This window comes from Esox lucius, chromosome 16 (genome assembly GCF_011004845.1).
Source record: "Esox lucius isolate fEsoLuc1 chromosome 16, fEsoLuc1.pri, whole genome shotgun sequence".
Classification (NCBI taxonomy): Eukaryota; Metazoa; Chordata; class Actinopteri; order Esociformes; family Esocidae; genus Esox; species Esox lucius.
The window spans coordinates 17,333,269-17,359,807 of record NC_047584.1 but is presented as its reverse complement, the minus strand read 5'-3'; the positions used below and the strand labels follow the sequence as shown (position 1 = coordinate 17,359,807).

At 38.9% G+C, this 26,539-nt stretch overlaps 2 protein-coding genes across 12 annotated transcripts; one reads left to right on the top strand and one right to left on the bottom strand.

The window, feature by feature from the left end:
- Positions 1-5,371: 5,371 nt before the first annotated feature.
- On the bottom strand, positions 5,372-12,150 carry mettl8 (methyltransferase like 8). 4 transcript variants are annotated; one of them, XM_010890951.4, is made up of 10 exons: positions 12,069-12,150; positions 11,095-11,258; positions 10,898-10,989; positions 10,450-10,802; positions 10,302-10,351; positions 9,707-9,767; positions 8,075-8,214; positions 6,224-6,330; positions 6,017-6,082; positions 5,372-5,899 (listed from the first exon to the last, which is right to left on the bottom strand). In XM_010890951.4, the coding sequence occupies exons 2-10, from the start codon at positions 11,244-11,246 to the stop codon at positions 5,748-5,750; spliced, it is 1,173 nt and encodes a 390-aa protein (XP_010889253.1). In that variant the 5' UTR covers positions 11,247-11,258; positions 12,069-12,150; the 3' UTR covers positions 5,372-5,747. The 4 variants fall into 4 exon arrangements, with proteins under 4 accessions (XP_010889253.1, XP_010889255.1, XP_010889254.1 ...); XM_010890953.4 differs by having other exon boundaries at positions 11,095-11,212; positions 12,069-12,140; XM_010890952.3 differs by lacking the exon at positions 12,069-12,150 and adding an exon at positions 11,699-11,785.
- On the top strand, positions 11,500-24,060 carry dcaf17 (ddb1 and cul4 associated factor 17). Of its 8 annotated transcripts, none has more exons than XM_020055039.2 (18): positions 11,500-11,554; positions 12,103-12,262; positions 12,345-12,448; positions 12,543-12,633; positions 12,854-12,990; positions 13,128-13,206; positions 13,345-13,434; positions 13,539-13,646; positions 13,741-13,843; positions 13,976-14,118; positions 16,605-16,714; positions 16,844-16,937; positions 18,207-18,269; positions 18,541-18,624; positions 21,322-21,477; positions 21,645-22,402; positions 23,527-23,735; positions 23,861-24,060. In XM_020055039.2, the coding sequence occupies exons 2-16, from the start codon at positions 12,143-12,145 to the stop codon at positions 21,759-21,761; spliced, it is 1,599 nt and encodes a 532-aa protein (XP_019910598.1). In that variant the 5' UTR covers positions 11,500-11,554; positions 12,103-12,142; the 3' UTR covers positions 21,762-22,402; positions 23,527-23,735; positions 23,861-24,060. The 8 variants fall into 8 exon arrangements, with proteins under 8 accessions (XP_019910598.1, XP_010889247.1, XP_019910597.1 ...); XM_010890945.3 differs by lacking the exon at positions 11,500-11,554 and adding an exon at positions 11,736-11,851; XM_020055038.2 differs by lacking the exon at positions 11,500-11,554 and adding an exon at positions 11,736-11,999.
- Positions 24,061-26,539: the final 2,479 nt, after the last annotated feature.

Here is a 26,539-nt window from a genome sequence, read left to right as displayed (position 1 = left end):
ACCCTATCAGAGGGCAAGGGCGAGCTATTACCATATTGCTTACACCTGTCAAATCCTCTCGAATCCCCAGAAGCGAGAAGGGCGTAGGGTATAGGGGTCCATTTGGGATTACTTGGATAGCATCAAGCGTCACGCATCGTGTGCAAACATTATCGCGAGGTTCATGCACCCATGCAAAATGTCACTGGTAACAAAAGGTATCCAAAATGTGAGAAATACTGGGCCTTTACAAGCGTTCGTTTCACTACGAAATTTATATTGCAATACAGACGCGTGCAAAACCCACGCACGCAAATACAAAGAATGACACATGTTAAATAAAATAACGCATTCTATATGAATCTGCGAACAACAGTTGCAATTTATGTTATTTAACCAGGTACGTAAATTCATAGCCAATTCACATTTGACCCAGTGAAAGGGATACAGTAAAACACAGTAAAATAAACAATGTACAAAATATAAATGCAAATAATACATGATAATAAATACTATACAATATAATAATAAATACAGCAAGAGACATGCGGTTATAAATATATACATAATTTGACGATTCAGCATATGCAATAATCAGATTGGTTAGTTTGTTTTAGAAATATATATGTAAATAGTTTTTATAATATTATATATATATATATATATATATATACATACATATATTTGTGTGTGTGTGTGTGTAAATAATATTGATATATTTATTCCTATGCATTTGACCTTTTGCAGGCACTGAATGAAAATAAAGACATTCGCAAGGGCTTTTCTTAGTAGAAAAAAATCACATTGTAGTTGTGTTTCCTGAGAAATAACCTAGTTTCTGTAAAAAAAAGAAGAAAAGTAGGCCTAAGATATCAATTATTTTTGTTTCATAGTTATTCCCACTAACAATACATTTTAAATGCAAAACCTTTGTCAAACAAACTGCCTATTGTACAAAATGCTAGATCTCTCTGTTTCAGCTTTTTCATTTAGTTTGTTTCAGTTTAGCTCTTCAATTATTGACAGTGACCTTATGAATACATTTAAGAAACTCTTCACTTCAATACAGTGGGTGTACAGAATACTAAGATTACAAAAATAATTATTATTTTTGTCACATTATTTGGCTGGGTTGACTTAAGAGAATAGTGCCCTTATGGTTATGTTCAAAAGCTGTACAATGCCTTAACATGTTGGGGAGTCTCAGCATTGCCTGAAGGTAGGGACTAGCTGCTCTGCATCATGGTAGTTAAGGATTTGACATAGTTATTGGAAGCCTCAACTGGAAGACAATGGAGCGTGCAGAGGAATTGGGCGACATATGAGATCATAGGGAGGTTGTTTACCAAGCGAACTTCAGTGTCCTTGATACGTTGCAGGTGTTTGACAGCGAGCCCTACCAACAGAGAGTTGCAGTAGTAGAGATATGAGAGTCCCTGGATGGCGAGAGCATAGAGGCCGAATGGTCATGTGACTATGCGTTATGTCAGGTCCCTGGTTTGAATCCACCTACTGCCAAGTTGAAAGCAATGTCGTTCTGTCCCTGAGCAAGACAGTTAACCCTACCTGCTCCTTATCCCTCCATGGTGGTTGCTGTAAATAACAATTCGTTCTGAATCAACTTGTCTGGTTAGGTAACATTCAAATAACATTTCCTGTGTGAGGTAAGGTCATACTCTATGAGTGTTGCAGAGCATGAACTTGCAGGACTGAGTCAACACCTTTATGTTTGCATAGAATGATGACATGGTGTTGTCCAGGGTCATGCCAATGTCCTTTGAACTGTGGGAAAGGGACAATGTGGAGTTCTCAAGCTTGATCCTGAGTTGGTGGGCCGACATCCAAGTAGAAATGTCCATTAGGCATGCAAGATTTGTAGGTTATCCCCAGCTTGTCTGAAAGGAATATAATAATTGTGTAATACTCAATACAATGATATGAGAGAAAATGTTAGGGTATGACAGAGCAATTTGAGGAGGTTTTGACAGAAATCAGCACAAAAAAAGTGAAAAATCTCAAAATTGTTTTAAATGTATTACAAATAGAAAATAATTGATTGTACAAGTATTTCCCCCCTTGAGTCACCTATTTTTGTACAGAAACAAAGGGTGTATATATGATTAGTTGTGTGTATGTATACCATGTATGTACACCATTGATGTTGTTTCTGGGGTAGTGCTGCCTTAGGCGGTTTGTGTTTGTGTAAATCATAAAAACGTCTTTTGTATTTATTAGTGAAACTTGAATCTTCTCTAGATTAGAATGGTTTGGGGTTTGCTAAATTGTTTTGTTATTTGGCTTGTGTTTTTGCTTTTTTCTGAAGGATCTGATCAGTTTTATTACATGTGTGAAAAAACTACAGAAGTTTTACTTTTGCACGGTCTTAGACAGAAGACTTTTGCCTAAGACTTTTGCACAGTACTTTACATTTGTTAAAGTATGGTCCAGCCTGCTGTCTTTTAGGCAGGTTTTTATAGGAAAGGATAAGTTCCAGCAAGTGCCAATGTATTTCAATCTATATGGGTTGGTGTATGCATATGTACATGTATGCGTATATTACTATTATTTGTTATAAATGTATTGTAAAAATGAATGTTGTTTATATGAATGACAATACTGACAATGTAGAAGTAAAAAAAGGAATTCAGGTCAAAATTCAGGTCTGGATTAACAAAAAGGATGTTAAGGACAACATCAAGTTTTTGTACAGGTAATCCGATACAAGCATAGGAGGAGCTTAACACAGTGATGGGAAGAAAGAGGAAACAAGATAACAATAATATCATAGTCTGTTGAGAATAGTCCCATCCGTTTTATGAAAAATGTGATACTGTTGATGTCAAAGACGAATGAACATAAAATACATTTTAAAAAAGAAAATAAAGAAATCATCTACTGTGGAGATAATTGGCCACATGCAGTGCTGGCTCTAGCCTTTTGGGGGCCCTAAGCAAGTTTGATTTGGGGCACCTTCTCCCCATGTGGTCGGGGACTCACAAGCGGCCGGGCCCCCTGGCGGTCAGGGGCCTAAGTGACAACTTATGTTGCTTATGCCTAGAACAGGCCCTGGCCACAGGTCTGCCACACATCAAGCCACACAGAACACCAGGTCTGGATGGACTTCGAGGCAAAGTACTGAAGGTCTGCGCCCATCCAGCTCAAGGGAGTTTTGTCAATGTTGTTTTAATTGCTGCCGAGAACCTGCACAGTGCGAAACTCCTGGAAGGGGTCAACCAATGTAGTGGTAATTGCCAGTTGATGACAGGGACAAAATCACCAAATTACTTTCAGCCTGAAAACAAGCTTACCTTCCAAAGTAATATTTGTCATCAATATATGTTCAGAAAATTGATGACATTCCTTCTAAATATCTTAGAAATTGAAAAAGGTGGTCAAATATTGTAAAAGATTTATACAAAGATTGTATAAAAACATCAGTGTATTTATATCAGGCCCCAAAATGTCCTTATATCGTTCTCCCTGTAATGCTGTGCATGTGTTTTTATTGTTTGTTTCTCCATAAGGCTTTTCAAGGGCTACGTTTAGTGTTAGATCATTGGAGACCTGAAGTCTGTGTGTTGTGTGAGTGTGTTTTGAACAAGTGTGTAAATCTTCAGGTGAAATGTCAGGTGGGTGTTTCTGGAATGCGTGTGTGGGCGTGCATGTATGTGTGTCCTTGAAGATTCCTTGTTGGCTGGCAAGTCTTATACTCCAACACCCACTAGCCTCTTATCTCCCCATTCTTGGCAGAAGTCCATATTTAGACTATTACTCAACCCAAAGTCTGCTGAGTCACATGAATAACCATTATGAATTATTGTAGTTTTATTTTGAACAATCATTAGGATTTCAGAGTTCCCTTGTCTGTTGCAATTGCTCTATATGTAGGATTTCTATTTACCAGCCCTCCTGAAAGACACCTGTTGAAATGCTAGATCCCCTAGCTCAACCGCAGACGTTTGTATCCGGGAGGCAAAAGTCTAGTCGGGTCCTAAGGTGCAGGGAACCAGAGGCAACAACATAGGAATGTACAGGACCAATCTGTAAAACACAGACGGGTGGCAGAGCCAATACAATGACAAGAGAGGCAAACCCTAGTTTATTGTTTTGGTTCTAGATTATTTTACAGTCCACTATTGACATTGTACATTTGTGCTTTTATACCATGTTGTCTTGTCCTTGCATAACATGGTTTAGGTAAATGCCAATTTAAATAGATCTGTGAAATTACCTGTTTTAAATGCACTTTCATAATGTTATCCATGAATGACTTTACAATTCATAAATCAAAAATAACACCAAAACTCACTCCTTCTACTTAAATAACTGCTAATTCCTTTGGGATGCTACCTCTTGCACAATTTTAACTATTCTGGGATGCTACCTCTTGCACGATGCTATCTCTTCTGGGATGCTACCTCTTGCACAATGCTAACTTTTCTAGGATGCTACCTCTTGCATGATGCTATCTCTTCTGGGATGCTACCTCTTGCACAATGCTAACTCTTCTGGGATGCTACCTCTTGCACGATGTTAACTCTTCTGGGATGCTACCTCTTGCATAAATCAAAAATAACACCAAAACTCACTCCTTCTACTTAAATAACTGCTAATTCCTTTGGGATGCTACCTCTTGCACAATTTTAACTATTCTGGGATGCTACCTCTTGCACGATTCTATCACTTCTGGGATGCTACCTCTTGCACAATGCTAACTTTTCTAGGATGCTACCTCTTGCACGATGTATATCTCTTCTGGGATGCTACCTCTTGCACAATGCTAACTCTTCTGGGATGCTACCTCTTGCACAATGCTAACTCTTCTGGGATGCTACCTCTTGCACGATGCTAACTCTTCTGGGATGCTACCTCTTGCATAACGCTAACTCTCCTGGGGTACACATGTACCAGCTGCAATGTCCAGACCCCTTTGCTCTCAGAACAGCCGGAATTTTGCAGGGAATGGGTTCTACAGGGTATGTGGCCCACCTGGTGGCTTGCACCTTTATTGCTATTCTCCTTTGACATTTTATACATTCACTGTTTTCCCCATCATTCTCTATACACCCTAGACACTAGCCCTGACCTACCAGAACTGGTGTGACGGGGCACTAACAATTATTTCACGCTCAAAACCACTTTGGTCAACCTTTTGATGATTCTAATATTCAGTAGGATAGTCATTCAATTCCTCAACGCCTGTCTGCCTGCTTTATATAACAAGCCACTGTAATTTGGATTACTGTCTGTATGAGTGATCCATATTCATTAATGTGGTGGTGTACTTAATAAACTGGCCTAAGATTACATAATCCAAACCCTAAAGAATATTTCATCAACAAAGACAGAACATGAAGCTTTTCACTTGTGCAAAAAGAAATTCACTCAGCAATAGAATGTGCAACTTTTATTACTGTTAGATTTCTTAGGAAGTATGACAGTATTCATATTAAATTTCAATCAATGGGATAACAATAGATTTATGTATATACTCAAGGAAGACAGATTTCAAAAGAAGCATTTCTTATTTACATACATAGGATATGTGGAGCCATAGTAAGCACCCACCAACCAAAAGATACTCCATCTGCGTCTACCACTTTCTCAGCCCGGCAGCAGACGATCCCAGAAGTACTTCACAGGTAATCTGACACATCTCACTAAACTGGGTCATGTGTATGGCCTGCCACTGACCTCTGATTTGGAAAGACCTGGGCAAAGCCAACCCGGGGCAACCTGTTTGTCTGGGCAGAGACTGTGGTGGCCAACTACGACGGTGCTGGTAATGTTTTTCTGTACTTGCTTTGCATCCATACTCTGTACATGACAATTTTCTTGGCTCGGTTCACCTGTATTCGTCTATCCTCCAGATTTTGAATTTCTTCCAAACCAGCATTGGAAAATAAACTGTGAACTTCATCTGTAGAAAGAGTAACATGATATTACCACCAACAAATTACTTCAGATTAGATATGAAACAATTTCTGCATACAGTTTTCCGTTATACAACTGTTAGCATAGACTTTTGAATGCATACCTTTGGTGAAGAAATAAACACAAGTCCCATCTCCCCTTGTGTAGAAATTATCTGACAAGCAACGACCTGTTGATCCAAAAACAATTTACTGTCAGTATTAACAAATAACCACTTAACAAAATCATTAATAATGACTGTCTATTTTCAAAGTATTTTCTTCTTTAATGTGTTAACTTTGTAAAAATAAGGTTGGGAGTAGGCTGACACCTTTTTTAAACCGCAATTGTGATAAGTCATATCTGCCATGATCCCGAAAGAGGAATATTCCTCCGGGTTTCAGAAATTCAGACAAACGGTTCACAACTCCTTGGACTCTGTCAAAGAAATAAAGAAATAATTCAAACAATTTCATTCTTCCTCAAAATATGAGTAATCTTTAATTAGCCATGGCCCCAAGCATTGGTTTCCTTTATAATCATATTTCCTTTATAATCAGAAAATAACAGAAAAGACATTAACAAAATTATTGAGGACTCAATATTTAACTGCAATTAAGGGCTTTCCATAGCCATGGCTGAGCTTCACGCATCTATGTAATGGCAGTTTGGCCCAGTCTTGTGGAAACTGCTCCAGGTCTCCCAGTTTTCATATCTCTCTGCAGGTTTTTAATAGGATTTAGATCTGGAGTCATTGATGGCCACTTCAGGGTAGTTCAATGTTTTGTCTTGAACCATTCCTGGGTGTGCTTGATGTCACTGCGCTGCACTGTGCTGTGCTATAAAACCATTGAAGGAGGCCCAGATGACAATAATTTTATCTGGGGTATTTTAGGATTTCATTGTGGAATAAGTTAATATTTTGTACATTAATCAGATTTTTGTTGAACCTCAAACCAAAAGAATATATATTGGGACAACCATAGATTTTCAAATGTAATTTTGAAGAAAATTGTGAAATATTTGAATAAAGTGTACTTTAAGCCATAAGTGACTGTAGTGAAGATTTGATGGCCAATATTGAGTGGTCAATACAAACCTTCATAAAGATTATTAGAAACATCTTTAGAGATGCTTGTTGTTTTAGTCCAGATCCAGGCCTCCCAAGAAATGAACATATAGTATAGTTTATAAGCAGTAAGGGAGATAAGGAGTTAACTCGACTGTCAATAATTTGACTCTACTCTCCTCCCCAATATGGAAACCTTTCAGTTACCATATCAACTAACTGATGTCAGACAAATAATTAGCGATTTCCAAATCACACAGTTATACACCCACAGAAAATGTCAATCAACGGTCCAGACAATAATGCTCCATGATACTCCTTGCACTAAACGCAATACTCATTTAAAGCTCAGAAACAACATAAGCCATGCTGCTTTAACGCAGCAAAAAAAAAAAAAAATGGAGGTGCCGAGATGAAACCCCACAAACAACTAACCTCTAGATCAAATGATGAAATGAAAAATGATTTGGTACAGCACCATCTATTAGGTAGTGCTATGAGAACTGTCTGCCAGCCCGTCCATATCCTGAATTCTAATCAGCTGCAATCTTCATGAGGTCTCAGTAAGAAGCAGAATGTCACTGTGTGTTACAAAGAGCAAGCATCCAATTGCCCAGTGCAAAGGGATCTGCGGTTAGACCTAATACCATTTTAACGTGAATAATAAATACACAGCAAATTTGCCCATACAGCTGACTGTGAGTATAATGCATGCCCACATTCACTGCTCATTTGAAAGGGATTGGCGGTAGCTAAATGAACAGCACACCCCAGCTTGCATTCAGATCATATCTCAGCCAGTGTGTATTCTACATCCTCGCCTGCAACTGTCTTACCTTACTTGCATCGTGTGCAATCAGCAAATGCATATTACCTGTATTAATGAACCCAGAATAATCAGGATTTCTAAATCACACAGTGTGGCACCAAACCACACCACCTCTTATGTGTGGAAGAGGGCCCGTTTTGGGGAGGGTTAAGAGGGTTGTAACACTAAGGACATTCAGACAAAGCACGGGGAACAGCAGGTGGGGGTGGTGTGGTCGGGTGGGGAGCCTGCGGTTGATAAATGACAGTGGGCGCTCCTGCCTTTGTCTCCTAACATTCACCTACCGCTCAGGATGAATGGAGGAGAGCACAAAGACCAGCAGAATAACGTCCAGGCTGAGTGGAGGGAAGGGAAAAGATGCCACCTCGTCACAGATGTCCTGGACAAAGGCGTGACACAGAGACTGGTCGTAGTCTGGGTGGTCCTATGTGTGGGCAAAGATGGAGACTTAGTGGCTTCTGATTCCAAATAACACACTGATATCCATGTGAAGCATATTTTAACATTCATACTATAGAGTCAAATGTGATGAGCTGTTAAGATAGCAGTTTGGATTTCTTAAATTCCTTGTCTAATTCAGACGTACGAAATCCCCATGATGTCCTGCATACATTTATATGTAGTAGTATAATAGTAGAATGATGTGAGATAATTCTGTTAATCACAAGGCATGATTAAGTATTTAAAAACAAAAAAACCAGGACCACAGTTAAAAACCATGACCACAGTTAAAAACCATGACCATTCCCATGTTAAAATGGGATGAATAACACTCTACAACACCCGCGGACAGATAGGTGGACTACAAGTCACAAGACGAGTTTCTATGGAAACAGAACTAACCCCCTTAAAAAAGTATCTGTTGTGGCAAATCCTTCGACTAAATTGCTACTTAAAGATGCATGTAAAAGAAGGTGCTTGAAAACATACCCGTTGATATTTCAGACTGAAAGAATTAGGTAATTTAGCTATTATAAGGTAGATATTTCACATAAACAGTATTATCAGTATACAAAGAAAAGGCCAATGTAACATTTTCCAAGAGCTTTGTAGGTAGATACCAGTAAATGAACAACATTTAAACATTAAATGTACAACAGCATGTACAGAACTGCATCCATAAATTGCAAAAAATTACTTGAAACATTCTAGGATAAAATTTGTAACATCTGAGACGCTCTAAGATTAAATAGGAAGGCTGCATGTCTCAGCATTGGTGTACAGAGAATACATTGATCATGGCTCATTTATACTGTCCATTCCAAAAGATTCAAATGTCCACAATGCCTCACAGAAAACAAGGAAAATAAGAATCGAAAAAAATGCAAATGAGTCGATTGGCTGTGTTGTATAATCCTGTTTGTAAAGATAACATTTCTAACTGATCTTAACCAATTTTGAACAATGTAAACCAAAACTGGGTAGATAATTTGCAATTATAGCGTTGACTTGTTTCAACAACTTCCCAGCATGTTCCTCAACAACACGTAATCTTAATACCCAGAAAAGTGCATTCACGAGTAAACAACCACCAATGGGCTATAATTAGGGAGACACTAGAGCAAGACAAGGCAACCCTATTTGACATTTACCCACCAACCTAGACAGTGCTGAGCCAATTATGCTCCTCCCTGAGACCCCCTCCCTGAGACCCCCTCCCTGAAACCCCCTCCCTGAGACCCCCTCCCTGAGACCCCCTCTCTGAGACCCCCTCCCTGAGACCCCCTCCCTGAAACCCCCTCCCTGAGACCCCCTGACACTGCTGGAATGCTGTAGCTACTGTTCAACTTTGTTATGAAGTAATTAATTTTTTTTTAAAATCTAAATTAGTTTTTTATGATGCAATTTCTGCAATATTTCAACATGTTTCCAGTATTTGTTTGTATGAATCCCACTCGTTTGGAAAAAGAGCTTACCTTCACCAGCTGAACAGCACGAGATGAAAAGTCACAGCAGTAAACAAATGCTCCAGTGTGTCTACAAGGTCAGAAACAGAGTGGCATGTTCATTTCACAAACTTTTCACAACAAATACACAAGGACGAAAAAGGTTAACTACAAATGGAGTAGGGCCACAAAATTAAGATTGGCAATCAGTGACTAACTGCATAACATCTACCAGTCAGTTAATCTTTACAGAACAGTTTTTATCACATACTCAGCTGAGAGACTGAGGCAGTAACCCAGTTGCTATCACACAACATACTGTACTTTCCATTCCACTAAAGAGTCATTCATATGATGAATTTAGGAATTATCCATTCCTAGCCTTGCCCAGTCCTTTAGACAAAATGTTTCATGCAAGATTACATCATGCTTTGGCACAGATTGTCTGCATACCAAAGGAAATATCTAAACTTTTTAAGGCAACAATATTTAAGAGAGAAATATAATTTGAACACCATCCACTACGTTTTTGATGTCATTCATCACTATATCTTTCTCTTTAGATTATACAACAAAACACTTTGCATACATTGTATAACAGAGTACATAATGATGTTGTACTTACTTAATAGAGTTGACAATAGGAAAAACACTGTTACCAGCCCCACATCCAACCTATGACAAAAACAGATTAATTTCCAGGACCAACCATACATAAAATGCATGCAAAAATGGCTAAATGCCATATATTAAAAAGCATGAGGAACACGCACCTCTAAGATCCTGAAAGGTGCATGTTCTCCTGGGAAAGAGCTGATCTGACGTGCAGCCTCTACAGGGTCCTTCCAATCTCTGTAGCAGGACTGCTGGCCTTCAATAGTCAGTGGGTCTATGGGCTGGTGACTGGGTGCCTGCTGCCCCATCTTTCGGTCCTTGCCAAACCCACCAGGCTCTGGACATGGGGTCTGCGGCCCACACTCTCTCTCCTCAGTAGCTCTGCCCCCTGGTCCTGATGGAAGAAGCTCAGGAAACTCCAGGAACAGCCACTTGCGATCTTTAAAGAACCTGTCCTGGTGCCTCTCATAAAAGCTGTCCCAATATTTACAGGCATCGGTGTCATATTTGCCTGCATGAGGATGAAAAACAACGGACAGCATTTTAGTTACTAAGCAACAAAATTCCAAATATTAATACGCTTGGAAGGTTTTGAAAAAGGATAACCTTGCTCTTCTGATGGAATACGTGAACTGGAATTCTCGTTTGTCTTTTGTCTGGCTTCTTCTTTCGCTTCCTCTGTCCACTGTACATGGTCCCTAAAGCAAATCACATAAATATGATCTTTGACCATTATTATTAACTTCCAAATTCATATTGAAAGCTTCAATAAACATGAAATAAAAGATGTGCAAAACACAAACCACATGTTATGTTGGAAGATGTCCTCAGGGTTGGTCAGAATTCTTGCTCCCAAAGGAGTAGGGGGCCGACCCCCTCTGCTGTTTAGTCTGCAAAAAACTCTTCCCCATCCCATAGCCACTGGGGCAAGGGAGAGGCATCTTAATACTTTCATTTAGCCTATGGACTGGGCACAAAAGGGAAGATACCACTTATTATATATAAAATAAGGACAGCTACATATTTATTGTTATGGCTTGCCCAAATTGTATAATTAAGTTCTGATTAATTATAATGAAAAGAAAAGTAAACACAGTATATTTGCTAGTGAACACGTGGAGACAAAATTAACTGAAGATCAAAGATTGTCTAAAATCAAAGGGGAACAAGACATCAATCACATCCTCTTTCGATGAACTCGGATATAATAACAAACGGAAGTAGTTAGAGGAAAACGTATGAAACTACAAAAACTTGGTCAAAGTAAGTATTAAAACACAAACTATGCAATTACATTAAACTGTTTTTGATTTCTCACAAAATAACCCTGTCATACGTTATTTTTTTGATTATCAGTAGCAAGTAACGACTTTGAAGTTTCAGTGTGCAACCAAGAACTACACATACCAGAAGCATTTTGCAGTGCATTTTCGAAACACAAGCTTGTGCTGGTTAATAACACCTTCCAAATAACGTTAGGCAATTATATAGTCAATTATTGGCAGTCAAAGCCAAAAGGCTTGGTTTTTCATCGGACGGTGTGAGAAGTATAAAATCTAAGTGTGTTTGCTAGTTATATACAAAATTTAACGGAGCTTGTTAGTCTTTTGTTAGCGGTATAGACTTGTTTAGTTAGCTAGCGTCACTGTATGTAGTGACAACCTAAGAATAAATGGCTTTAATTATTATTGTCTAAAGCAAGGACAAGGTTTGTATCGACGTCGACCACTTGATATGAGTATTTAAGAATACCGACATACATGCCAATTAAACGTACCTTGCTTCGTTTTGGGCTCACTGTCACGTTCCAGTGTGGATTAGCCTTCATTGTGAATTCAGCGCCTCCTAGTGATGTCTCAACTGAGAAGGAGAAATACCCCAGTCTGCCTGGACCTAAGATCTAGAGGCATTTTTGATGCTGGCACGTTATCAAGGCAAAACTTGAAGATTCTTAGGGATATTATACTTCAGGTATGTGCTGTACAATTTCGACTTTATAACAGTTCATTTAATTCCACTGAAATAAGTTACTTATTTTTGTTTACTGTACTAGGACAGCAAAGACTTCTCCAAAGTCTGGACCAAGTCCTCAAAATCCACAATATCTTATGAGAGTGGAAGGATTTATTTCGAAAATTATCAGTGTTGTTACAGTAGGTAATGTGTATCTTTTATTTTCAAACTGATGTAGCATTGCTGTTATTGTAGAAGCCACTGTACTTACATTTTAAATAAACAATTACATTTTTAGCCTTCCCTCAGAGCCACATCTTCTGTATGAATTACGTAAGAGGCCCAAAGCGGAAAAGATTGAAGATGCATTGCTATGCCAGTGCCCTCTTGTAAGTCATATTTGCAATCTGTTCTTGTTCAAGGTTGCTCCATAGACATTTAGTAGATCTCAATAACTTTAGCAAAAAGATATATCTGAGTTCAATGTTTTTGCTGGCAAATTCCACCAAAATGTATCACTCCTGAACTTGACATCGTAAAAGGAGAAAAAAGTCTGTAAACAGATTGGTTTATCATTCTAATGATCTACCTTTGTGTTTACCCTGTAAGGATAAAAGGTTGCCTACACCGTCCGATGAAAAACCTAGCCTCTTGGCTTTGACTGCCAATAATTGGCTATATCGCTTCTCAGCTGAAACAGGCCAAGAACTGCAAAGAGTTTACTTGTCTCCACACCACAAGTTTAGGTAATTGTCATTTTTATGTGAATTTACATTTCTGTCAAAAATAATAAACAGTAAACCAATCCATAGCTTTTTAGACATTACTGTGGAGCTAGGTAACCACTGATTTACATACTAACATTACCTATTTTGTCTGTCAGGTACCTTGGCTGGGATGTGTCGCAGGAGACATTTTATGTGAAGTCCATTCAGAATAAAATGACGTCTACAGTAAGACAGGTGTGGTTTCTACTTGTCTGAGGCCAATTTTACTTTAATGTTTGTATAATAGAACCATTCCAAGTAGTTGGTCTCTGTAACTGATATAATAATATATAACTAATATATTCACAATATGCACTGGCCTAACTCTCACAGGCAGGCTTCAACCAAAACACCTTGATGTACCTGGCCGTGTTCAATATTTTTCCCTTAAAACTTGTGGGCATTCTGGAGATCAACAAAAGCGTATGCAAACATTTTGTATCCCTCAGCATCTTTACGTATGTTAATTACATACGTTGTAACAACTTTCTGTAATATTTCTCTTTTTTATATGTCTGTAATTTCAGGTATTTGGAAGCACTGTCATTGATGTTGTTCTGTCCCAAGGAGTCCTTGCGGTTTCTCACAGCTCCAAGACTGTGAGACTCTATAGCTTTGAAGACATCCTAAATAAGGTATGAATTTATGATGAGCAACAATAAGACCCCCCTATTTTGTTTTCCTCCTGCAATTTCCTGAGGGAATGATTGATTTTTCCTGCTTTGCTAGTACATGACAAAGACATTGGTGCTGGGAGAACAGTGTCACTCAGAAGGTGTTACAGCAGTGGGGGAAGCTCCATTCGGAATTCCAGTGAATATCCACATCAACGGTAAGTCATTGATTGTTTACATTCTATCCACCTGTCCATTCCACAGATGCTTTAACCATGAGCTTGTGACTAGCTGCAGTTCAGAGTCTTCATCAAGGGACCTTGGTGATTGTTCTCATTTCTACCCCACAGAATGTCCCCCGGTGTTGTTTGAGGTATCATGCTTTGATAATGGAGTACAGATTGGAGGCCACCCATGGCACTATATCTTCACGCCACCCCATAAGAAACACCAGGGGTCGTTCCACATCTGCTCTGTCAAGGACAACACCCTGGTACTGTATTCTATTTATCTATTTTCATGCACCAGGTTTGAATGGGCTTTATATAACCCTCTGGAATTGCGAGGCTCTTTTAGCATATTCAGTACCCTGCTGCTTGTGTCCCAGATCATTTTGAACATGTCAGTATTAAAAAGCTGCAGGTGTCTTTGACAGTCATTGTCTTCACCTGTCAAAACAAATGTATATTTGAGAGACAAATAATCTAATCCACAGTAAAAGTGTGTCAAGATGGCTCAGCTGATGTATATGTATACACTGATCAGCCATAACATTATGACCACCTACCTAATATTGTGTAGGTCCCCCTTTTGCCACCAAAACAGCCCTGACCTGTCGAGGCATGGACTGCACTAGACCTTTGAAGATGTGCTGTGGGTATCTGGCACCAAGACGTTAGCAGCAGATCTTTAAGTCCTATGAGTTGTGAGGTGGGGCCTCCATAGATGGGATTGGTTTGTCCAGCACATCCCACAGTTGCTCGATTGGATTGAGATCTGGGGAAATTGGAGGCCAAGTCAACACCTTGAACTCGTTGTGTTCCTCAAAACCATTCCTGAACCATTTTTGCTTTGTCGCAGGGCACATTATCCTGCCGAAAGAGGCCAGTGCCATCAGGGAATACCGTTGCCATGAAAGTAACATCCTCATGAATGGCAGGATCCAAGGTTTCAGCAATTTGAGCTACAATAGCTTGTCTGTTGGATCGGACCACACGGGCCAGCCTCCGCTCCAATGAGACTTAGCCGCCCATGACCCTGTCGCCGGTTCACCGCTTTTCCTTCCTTGGACCACTTTTGATAGGTTCTGACCACTGCATACCGGGAACACCCCACAAGTGCTGCAATTTCGGAGATGCTCTGACCCAATCGTCTAGCCATCACAATTAGGCCCTTGTCAAAGTCACTCAGATCTTAGGCTTGCTCATTTTTCCTGCTTCTAACACATCAACTTTGCGGAAGGAATATTCAATTGCTGCCTAATATAGCCCACCCACCTGTCACTTCACCTGTCAGTGGTCATAATGTTATGGCTGATCGGTGTATATGTAAGTACAGTCATGTGAAAAAGTAAGTATACCATCTGGGAAGTTGTCTTTGTTTGTTTTTACATATTTGGACACATGGATATTGGAGCTAAATTCCAACCACATTCATTGAGATGGGTAACCCAATAGCAAATCACACCAAAAAACCTTTTCTGGGTTTTTTATGGGTTCACGGCAACACATCATGCCAAGATCAAGAGGCCCTCAAAATGATTATTGATGTCTATGAGTCTGGCAGAATCTACAAATTAGTTTCCATTCAATTCGAGGGAACATCATAGCACTATTTATCTACAAATAGAGAAAATTCCAGGCTACTGGCAATCTACATAGGACAGGTGCTGAAGAGCTGACCGAAAGATGCTCATAGAAGTCTCTAAGAACCCCAGGGTAACATGAAGGGGTCTACAGCCCAGGCCACTTATGCCACAGTCACTGTTGAAGTACATGAGTCAACTGACAGAAAGACTGTACAAACTTGGCCTATGTGGGCGGTCAGGGTGGAAGCCTCAAGACACAACGGACATTTGCCAGACAACGCTTGGGTAGATCAAGACCAAAACTGCTGGAACAATGTGCTCTGGACAGATGAGTCAAAGGTGGAGTCGTTTGGCCACAATGGCTGACGCCGTGTTTAGCAAAAATGAAGCACTGCATTTGAATGGAGAGGCCTCATATCAGTTTAATGTATGGAGGCGGTGCGGTTATGGTTTGAGGCTGCTTTACTGCCTCACGGCCTGGCCAACTTGCCATTGTTGAGTCAACCATGAATTCTATGTTATACCAGAGAATTATTTTGAATGTTCGGCCACCTTTCAAAAAGCTGGCTGAACCGAATAGGACAGTTTTCCCAAACAGACAAGCTAAACTACGAAGGAATCACACAAAAAGATTAAATGGAGGGTCAAGGAATGGCTGAGTCGAAGCCCAGATCTCAGTTCTATCAAAATGCTGTGCATGAAAGAAAGCCTGTGAACCTGATGCAGTTGAAGCAGTGCTGTAAAAGAAGAGTGAACAAAAAGTCCTAGTTGATGTAGACAAACCGTTACATGGAGTTATTTCAGCCTAGTAACCCCTACTTAGGGGGCAACACCAGCTATTGAAGTTGCGGTATACTTATGTTTTTTCTGCACTATGAATGATTGCAAAGTATAATCTTTTAGAGTCATCTGTTAAATTAGGTTACCTTTATCTGTATCTGTCAATAGTGCTGAAGGTAAGACTATATATCCATGATTACATATCCTTGTCCAACTATGCATAAAAATACCACTTTCTAGGGAGTGTACTTACTTTTTCACAACACTGTACAAAACATCATTATCAAAATAAAAGATTCTGCTATTTCCGCAAACTCATAATTGCACACGCTCTGATCAAGAACATTTTTGGTAAATGTAATCTTTAAAATTCCTCTTGCACATCTAAATAGGCAAAGAATGGAATACAAGACATGAAGTGCTGTTCACTGGAGTCTGACTGGATCTACTTCCATCCTGATGACTCAGGAAGAATCATCCATGTTGGACCTAGCACCATAAAGTGAGTTTGAAACAGATATCACACAAGACCAGGCTGTAAACTGCAGCCTTGTGGTATTTAGGCCTGTGTTTTTCATCAGTCAGATTTTACACTGACAATTTTCCTCCATCTTGTCTTGAATGCTTCTAGCGTGCTGAAAATACACAGTGATTCACAGTTTGATGAAACCGATTCACAGTTTGATATTGCAAAGGAGTTTTCCATCACTGCTCATCGAGATAATGTAAGTTAACAATGTTTTGGCACTGTCCTTTTCATTGGCAATGAGATATACAGTGCCTTGCAAAAGTAGTCAGACCCCTGACCAATAATTTTACATGTGGTACAATGAAATGTTTTTCTATTTGATATTTTAAAACACAAACATTCAAAAACAAATATTGCAAGTTGCAAGCATGTTTTTATGTTGGCAAATATTTTTAAGACAAATAAAAACATAGGTGTATGTAGCTTGCTTAAGTATACAAAATACACACATTAATATTTGGTAGAGACACCTTTTGCTGCATTGCAATGAAAGCGTTAAGCTTTTGGGTAAGTATGTACTGGTGTTGCACATAGTGTCAGGGTGATTTTGGCCTATTCTTCTTGGCAGATTTGCTCTTGGTTGTTCAGATGATGCCTGTGGACCTCAACTGTCAAATTGTGTCACAGATTCCCAATAGGATTGAGATCAGGACTTTGACTGGGCCACTGCAAGACATACATCTTGTTGAGCCACTCCAGTGTTTGCTTCATTCTTTCTTCCGTTCTAACAACATGCTCAAAAACTGCGGATAAGAAGCATCTGCCTGTGCATGGTCCTGCCACCACCGTACTTCACTGTAGGCATGGTGTGTCTTCAGGCACAGGCAGTGTTATGTTGCAGCACATAGTGCTTTGAGTTTTGGCCAATATGCTCTAGCTTGGTTTCACCTGAACACTGCGGGTCACTGAGATGCTTTCATTTGGTACTTTTTGTGTGAAAGCTTTTTTTCATGCCACTCTTCCGTAAATGCCGGTGTTATGCTGGGCTCCAGATATCGTTGCTTGGTGCACCATTACTCCACTCCAACAACTCAACTCTTTAACTCCTTTAAAGGGTTTGTTGGTGTCTTTGTGGCTTCTGTCACTGGTCTCCATTTTTGAGTTCTGAGTTTGATGGCCTTTTCTTGGCAGTGCCTGGGTGGTGTGACGCTGCTTGGATTTTCTTATTATTGATCTAACTGTGCTCACTGGGATATCAAGACACTGTTCACTGGGATATCAAGACACTGTGTTCACTGGGATATCAAGACACTGTGTTCACTGGGATATCAAAACACTGTATGCACTGGGATATCAAAACACTGTATTCACTGGGATATCAAAACACTATATTCACTGGGATATCCAAACAATTTCTACCCTTTCCTGAATCTGTTCATTTGTATTACTTTCTTTTAGAGACTGATATTTTTTAGAATTCAAATTTTCCTTCAGATTCAGAGTCTGACCAGTGATCCTTCAACAGGGGTTTTCCTCCAGAAAATCTGACAGTAACTTTAACGTTTCACAGGTGGAGGCCAATGATAAGGTAATCGTTTCCTGGTTAGGGTAAATTCTTTCATCTATGTGAAGCACAAAACCTGATGCAAGCAATGTCACCATACAATAATTGATTTAAAATCTTAGTGTTTTCTATTTCTTTATTTATGAAACAGAATGCAAGTTCAATGTTCCTTTAGAGTACTTTTGCAATGCACTGTATATTGATGACACATATAGATTCGTCATAATAATGATGGAAGGGAAGACCTTCTTTCACTGTGTGGAATTCAAGAGAAATGTTTTCTCATCCATCATAGGCGGCAACCCAGACTAGTGTCACATCCTCTGGCCGCATAGTGAAGAGAAGATTTCATCAGCTAGACGATGACCCAGAGCAAGAGGTAGATTCTCAAGTATTTTTTTTTATTTATTTTTTAACAGGACATACTTTCCCTCATTTCTATTGTTTATTGAGTTAGCCTATGTTAAATGCACCACCAGATTTGGATCAGTTTAATGGAACCATGTTCTGAAGCCATTGGCTGCATTTTTATGTAGTTTTAGAACACTGCCATCTTCACGTATGCTATTTTAATAATAATGAAATACACAATTTTCCAAATTGTTATTCCACTACCAGAAATGTATTATAATATAAAACTTAAATCTGTACATATTATCTAATTACAAAAAATACAAAATAAACAGCAAAATAAAAAGGTATTCCATTCTCTTCACCGTATGCGTAACGCTGAAGGATGATGCAGGATACAGGCGCAGGAAGAACGGAGGACATTTTATTAAAGAAACTAAAACATGATGAAACCAAAACTAGGAGACAGAACAGGAACCAAAGAAACAATGTTACATATGGGGTAACCCAAAACAAGGACCGACAGGAAACACTGGGGAAGCAGGAACTAATATAGGGTCCGTGACCAGGGAAACAGGACCCCATTAGGGAGATTAACGTGCCAGGACGTGATAATATGTAAATAAGTGACAAAACACATTTCCAAATACAAGTGTAGAACTATTACTTCCTATTGTAGAAATATTGAATCAAGTTGAACCCACAACTTTGAATGTGACACTGTCCGTATCTCATGGTCATATAGTTGTGCTCAAAGGTTTGCGTACCCTTGGAGAATTGGTAATATATGTACCATTAGTAAAGAAAACGTGAGTGAGCAGGCAAAACACATGTCTTTTATTTCTTATGGGATTCACATTCAACTGTAGGTCATAAAAGAATGGCACAATCATTAAACATGGCAACAAATAAAAAAATAAACTGACCCCTGTCCGTAAGGCCCCAAAATCTTGCCGGTGGTATAGCTGGCCATTCATCTTGGCAAAATGCCTCCAGGTCATGCAAAGTCTTTGATCGTCTTGCATGAACCACACGTTTGAGATCTCCCTAGAGTGGCTCAATAATATTACGGTCAGGAGACTGTGATGGGCCCTCCTGAACCTTCACCTTTTTCTGCTGTAACCACTGGAGGGTCTACTTGGCCTTGTGCTTAGGGTCATTTTCGTGTTGGAAAGTCTAAGAGCGTCCTATGCGCAGCTTTCGTGAAGAGGAATGCAAATTGTCTGCCAGTATTTTCTGATAACATGCTGCATTCATCTTGCCATGAATTTTCACAAGATTCCCTGTGCCTTTAGAGCTCACCCCCCCTCCCCCAACACACCAGTGAGCCACTTCCTTGCTTCACAGTGGGGATGGTATTCTGTTCAATATAGGCCTTGTTGACCCCCTCCAAACATAGCACTTATGGTTGTGACCATAAAGCTCTATTTGTGTGCCAGAAGCTGTGAGGCGTGTCAAGGTGTTGTCTGGCAACTATGTGATAATAAATGGATTAATGTGATCACCATCCTTAAATAAAAGACTGTTTTGTTTGAAAGATCAGTCGTATTTTCAAAATCAATGTCAAAATTTCACAATTTCTGCTAGGGAAGTCAAACTTATGAGCACAACTGTAGGCTACTATTTTCATAGACAGTTAACAGCAGGCAACAAATAAGAAAACAAAAACGGTGGTTCTTACCAGATGGCATTCATTTGAAACCACAACTTTAATGGCTGATGTAAACAAAATAGCTAACTAAATTGTTGATAATGCTTGCTGGAGCAACTTCTAAAATCAGTGAGCTCTAAAGATGTGCACAAGTGAAGAAGTTGCTACCTATTCTCTCTAAATTAGTAAGGAATGCCTAATTGCATGATTTGCCCCTTCCAAAACAGTCCCACCCATTGCAAGTCAAATTGTGAATGGTTGATTGTATTTTCATTCCAAAATGCTGCTCTAATACAGTTGCCTTCTGTCCATAATCTGAAGCCCTAACCCTGGTCATTACTAGCTGGCAGAGCAGTCTTGAGACCATAAAGAAACAATCTGATATCATTCTGATATCTTCTCTTACTGAACTGCAGAAATTGAGTCAGAAAACATAATTGAAAATAGCTCAATATTTCAAATTTTAAAAAAGACTAAATATTACAAAATTCTAAAATAAATAAAATGTGTTTTTTTTTTATCAATACTTATGTCATCTCTGAAGGTGTAGAAGGACCTGATATTTCCCCACTGGTTGTTGTAGATTGGTAAATTGTCGAATTCTAAAAAAGTATATTTAAACAGATTTTCCTCAATCCACAAAGGTCCCATGGAATTGTTGTGGCTCATTAGGGATGTGTAAACCTTGGTTGGAAACCCTTGTTGTTGTTGTTTTTTACTAGTTAGATATGACTAAGAACACATTATTTGAGTTGGATGCATTGTTTATGGACAGAATAAAAGTATTTTCAGCATGTTGGCTCTGGGATTTGATCTAGCAACCTATCAGATGTTCTTACCGCTAGGCTACCCTGCTGCCCCAAAGGCAGTTTTAAAGGATTAGAAACCTGCATAATTTGCCATTGCAAAAATTACCATACTGTGTGGTTTATGAATAGTAATGAGAAGTTATGTTTTTGCTGATCTCACTCCTGACTGAATTATTTTCATGGAAATTAAATTCCTTGCATACATTTATTGATAATAGTGCTAGTAAGGGTTTTCCTCAGTGCCTTCTGAACATCTACTTTCAAGACATTCCGGATGGTGGAGTATGAAGATGAGCTTGACCTTTTGGCTGTTGTCGAGGTTACCCACAGAGAGGATGAGGGACATGCCCACATCAGACTTCATGACAACCACACTGGAGCATTACTGAAGAGCGTTCCGCTTGTGGAGTCATGGGATGTGGTGAGGTCTTCATAATGTTGTTCATTACATTGTAATAATGCCTGGTCCAGTCCTGACAGCCTCACTCTCTTTAATTCAAAAGAGTGGAAGTTCACTAGATCTCAGGTTGGTCGAAATAGGCTGGTGTCAAAATTCATTTTTGAATGTATTTTCTTTTCTTGTTTCAGACATACAGCCATGAACTTTTCTTTGACAGAGATACAATTGTTCATATTGAACAGACGAAGAATAATAATTTCTGCTGCCATGTCTACAAAATCAATTGTGGAAAAACAGATGAGTGAAATGATTGCCTGATGCTGGGATAAATAATTGAACATCCCGTCCAACTGCTAATATTATTAAAAAAGATTCCTGAAATAACCAGTGTCATTTTGTTTTTCCATTTATTTATTTTTCACAAATATACAATAATGAATACTATTTTTTTATAAATGTTTCTACTCACGGGATGTTCTTCAAATGTTCTCTAACAGTTACATAAAATGTATAGGACGATGTTCCCAAATGTATAATTTACTGGATAAGGTTGTACAACTTTGATAATCTAAGAAGCGGTTTAAGATATTTTTCTTTTGTGTCTGGGCGTTTTGTAACAACCGAGTTTACACAACTTAGGAGGCGTCATGTCCCATCCCCCCGTAAAACCTCTTGAAATTCCTCTGGTTCGAGACATTCATTGCCGAAAGTCACTTCCTCTTGCTGACATAGTTTGCGTTGGCGCTGTCAGATATGGCGATGGAGAATTTCAAGCAATTTCTATTCGCCTTAGCCACGGCTGTGTTGGTTGGGTTTGTTTCGATATTTTTTGTTTTGAGATGGGTATTCTACTTCAAGGAAGGTTTAGCGTGGGATGGAGGACTGGCCGAATTCAATTGGCACCCAGTTTTAACCGTAACCGGGTTCATTTTTCTTCAAGGAATTGGTGAGTTTTTGTTATTAAACTTGAATTGTGTACAATTTGGAGCCATTAAAGTAGGAATATTACTATGTGGAGCACACTGAACTTATTTTATTTATTTTAATCTAAAAGTTATTTTTAAAAAGCAGGAACATATTCCAGCCTCTGAAACGTTATGTACTGCATACACTTGAAATAAGGATTGTTTTGAAACTTGTCTGTGTTAGTTGGCTTAACTTGTATCCGTTTTGTTGGTCGAATAAAAATATTCATGCTATATGTTGCCATGATGTATTTCTAGTGATACCATAGTTTTTACTTCAGCACTATTAACAGATGACTCTAAAAGAGTATACGTTGCAATCATTCATAATAAATTTACAGAAATGCATTTTCATAGTGCAGAAAAAAAATAAGTACACCCTAACTTCAATAGCTAGTGTTGCCCCCTTATTATGGGTTATTAGGCTGAAATTACTGCTAACAGTTTGTCTACATCGACTGGGACATTTTGCTCTGATTAATTAGTTGTTCTTTTACACTTAGGTCCTTGGGTATAGGATAATATGGTCAAGGAGGTCGTTTTTTACTTAGATAAACTCGTGGATATCATACGTAATTGTTGCCAAGTACGTGCGGTTTGATTGACGTTGCTATACAAATTTAAGCGCGACAAATGAGTATGATAGCTGTTCCTGTAGACTATAAGTCATTGCGCTAACGATAGCTAACATTTGCTCGCGAATGTTCCGTAATCTCGTTATGCCATTGATCATTGTAAATTATGTCAGGTTCTTAATTGATTTAACTGGTATACAGATGGGCATATTAATGAGTAACCCTATAATCTGCCGATACCAGTCAATGATGCCCCCTAGGCAAATACCAGATCCCCCTCTCCTACATTCCCAAAGAACAAAGGACAGATAGCCTAATTAGTCTAGGCAGAAGAACAGATGGTCAGAGTACCTAGTGATGCTCTGATATTATACAGACGTGTGTCACAACCAAAGACCGGCGTTACATGCCAGTTAATAGAAAAGCAGACATTTCTCAAATGTACATTAGTTCAAGAATTTCCATAATACTCATACCTTCCCTTTGAAGTATGTTTGAACATCAGATTAATATGTTTTTGTCCATTTCAGCAATTGTTGTTTATAGGTTGCCATGGACCTGGAAGTGCAGCAAGTTGATGATGAAGTTTATTCATGCTGGATTAAACATATTGGCATTCGTTTTCACTGTCGTATCTCTGGTAGCAGTATTTGACTTCCACAACTCACAAAACATTCCCAACATGTACAGCCTTCACAGCTGGGTAGGGCTAGCAGCTGTGATACTATATACACTACAGGTAACTACATAATATATATTCTATTCAGCTACCTATATTTTATTCCACTACCTAACTACAGTTCTATACATTGAGTGTTTATGAAGTACATGTTATGTGGTTAACCATGAGATTCTTCCTTTCAGTGTTTGACAGAGTATCCTGATTTTCTTTCATATTGTACTGACTAGCTTGTCCTGGGAGTGTGTATCTACCTGGTACCTCTGACCCCAACATATCTGAGAGCAGCATTTATGCCCCTGCACATCTACAGTGGCCTGTTCGTCTTTGCCACTGCGATTGCCACTGCACTTATGGGCATCACAGAGAAGCTAATTTTTGGCTTGTAAGTTTTGCAGGGCAGGAAATATACTAAACAATGGCACTTAGAGACTCAGTGTATTCAGATTGACACCTAACTCTTCTCTATTTCTCTCAGAAAAGATTCTAAGTACAAGGACTCTCCCCCAGAGGCCACTTTCGTGAATGTGCTGGGAGTGCTGATAGTGGTTTACGGCGCAATAATCATCTGGATTGTTACACGCCCCTCTTGGAAACGCCCCAGTGAGCAGGTCCTGGTCTCCCTCTCTACCAGTCCACGAGAATCAGATGGAACCAAAGTTGGCTTTGGCCTGTCTCAACAAACTGTTTGTGTTGACCCTGAAGGTGGTAGAGAGGCCAGGAAAAGAAGTGGTAAATTGGAGGACTCCGGACAGGTCAACTGAGTAACATTAAAACCAACTGCTGGTTCTGTCTGTCTGTCTTTCTGTTGATGCTGGATTTATCTACTGTTCTTCAAAAGCAAATTTATTAGCTGTTGTCCTAAGTTGCACCTTGAGGAATTGTTTCTTAAACATTTTATTGTTTTTAGTTTTTTAAATAGTTGATAATTTACTGGCATGAAATGTTAGATTATGAATTGAATAGATATTTAGCAGCATATGGAAGATTTGGAACTCTCACAACATATTACATTTCATAACTTTTATAATGACTCAACATTTATTCTTAAGTGTTTTTATTTCCAGCCTAAGGGAGGATTAATAGAACCCTACAGAGCTTTATGGAAGGAACTGTTATTTTGTGTATCTGTTATAATTTCATGTCAAGATCATGAAGCACATTTTAATTGATATGTAAAACAGAGTAAAGGCCCTTGGATGGATGCCTATGGGACCTCTAATGTACAATTGACAATTAGATATTTTAATTGACTCTGTTCAGATACATATAAATCCATTGAAAACCTGTGGGAAGAATTTAACATTAGCGAATTTAGAGTGAAGCTATAAGATTGACATTATCAAATGCATTTTACTATTCTAAGAACAGCTCCCATCATACCCCTTGGTGAAGCTTCAACTGAAAATATCTGTTTTGTTTTTAACACTTTATTTTTAATTTTTAACAAAATTAAGGATATAAGTATTTAGGATATCATTCACTCATGAATTACCTACTATGCGGCCTTAGAATATAGCCCTATATAACAGTTAAGTATGTTGCGTAAGCTCTCTTAACAACTAGCTTGAAATGTTGCAGATGGGTCTAACCAATTGGTACCTTAGCTCAAGCAGGTGGAACATTGTCAAAGAGGGTTTTCACACGTGTTGAGAAACAGAGGACTATGAGTTTGCGATCATTGTGGGTCCAGGAAACCTGTCAGTTGAGGAAGCTAAACTTCGCACAAATCGTCAACAGCGTTGACGTCTGTTATAGTGGTGCTGTGACCCGTCTTGTAATTTGGGCTCCGCTCATCTTGCTGCGTAGCAAGTTAAGAGGGGGTGAGGTTAACAGAGTTAACAATGTACCATACACTTATAATATCGAAGTTGCAGTTTTAAGCATGTTTTGACGCAAACAGTGTTTACTTTGTTAACAAAACATTGTGGTAAAACAAGCTTTTGGGTTCTGATGGTGTAAACATTTTGAGGGGGCTATACGTAAGATGTTTACTGTACTACTAACATATATGCAGACATATAAGACATCTGCAGGTAATGTTTCAAATATATTTGTGCCTGAGATTCCCCATTTAAACTTTTTTCTCAGGTCCATCTATCAGTTTACATTGACTTCTAGTTTCCGCATAATCTCTTTAGACACTTGCAGTACTAACAACCCCTTTCTCTAAACCACTCGACTAACTAATACTATCCTGGTTGTGTTCAGGTAAAGGAAGACAATGAGGAGTAGACAATGTTATTGTTTAAATTCAGTCTTGAAATGTTAGAGGCAGGATTCTACACAGTGCCCATTTAGTTTAGGCACATGAGACATGAGTTATATTCCTCAAAAATCTATAAATATGTATTAATTCATCATTACAAAAAAGTATATTAACTAAAGATTGTCCCTTTAAATGTAGTATGGTCATACACTGGTTTTCATTACTTGCTTTTTATTCAGTGATTGCTGCTTAATACACTGCTCAAAAAAACTGAGAGAACACTCAAATCACAAATCGGGTCTCGATGAACAAAATATATTAAAGATGAAAAGCTTTACTGTTCATTGTGTAATTCGTTGAGAACAAAATGATGTAACAGCTGATGTCAACCAAAATCACCAACCAACTGAGGGCTGGATTCAAACTCGCACTGAAAATCAAAGTAAACAATTGAAATCAGAGGCTGTTCCAACTTGTGAGGATTTCATCACGGCAACTCATAATGTGACTCAGCAGTGTATGGCCCCACGTGCCTGTACTCCCTACAACGTCTGGGCATGCTCCTGATGAGGTGGCAGCTGGTGTCGGGCATGAGGCGGAACCCGGGGCCCACTGCACCAGCGTACGTTCTGACAACGGGTCTGAGTATTTCATT

Bases quoted from the DNA above. Each gene is read 5' to 3' on its own strand.
- dcaf17 (XM_020055039.2), top strand. From the start codon at position 12,143: ATGTCTCAACTGAGAAGGAGAAATACCCCAGTCTGCCTGGACCTAAGA. The intron at 13,647-13,740 runs GTATGAATTTAT...CTGCTTTGCTAG, and splicing joins TTGAAGACATCCTAAATAAG to TACATGACAAAGACATTGGT. The intron at 18,270-18,540 runs GTAATCGTTTCC...CATCCATCATAG, and splicing joins AGGTGGAGGCCAATGATAAG to GCGGCAACCCAGACTAGTGT.
- mettl8 (XM_010890951.4), bottom strand. From the start codon at position 11,246: ATGAAAGTATTAAGATGCCTCTCCCTTGCCCCAGTGGCTATGGGATGG. The intron at 8,215-9,706 runs GTAAGCTCTTTT...GCCCACACATAG, and splicing joins GTGCTGTTCAGCTGGTGAAG to GACCACCCAGACTACGACCA. The intron at 6,083-6,223 runs GTGTCAGCCTAC...TTGGATCAACAG, and splicing joins ACAATTGCGGTTTAAAAAAG to GTCGTTGCTTGTCAGATAAT.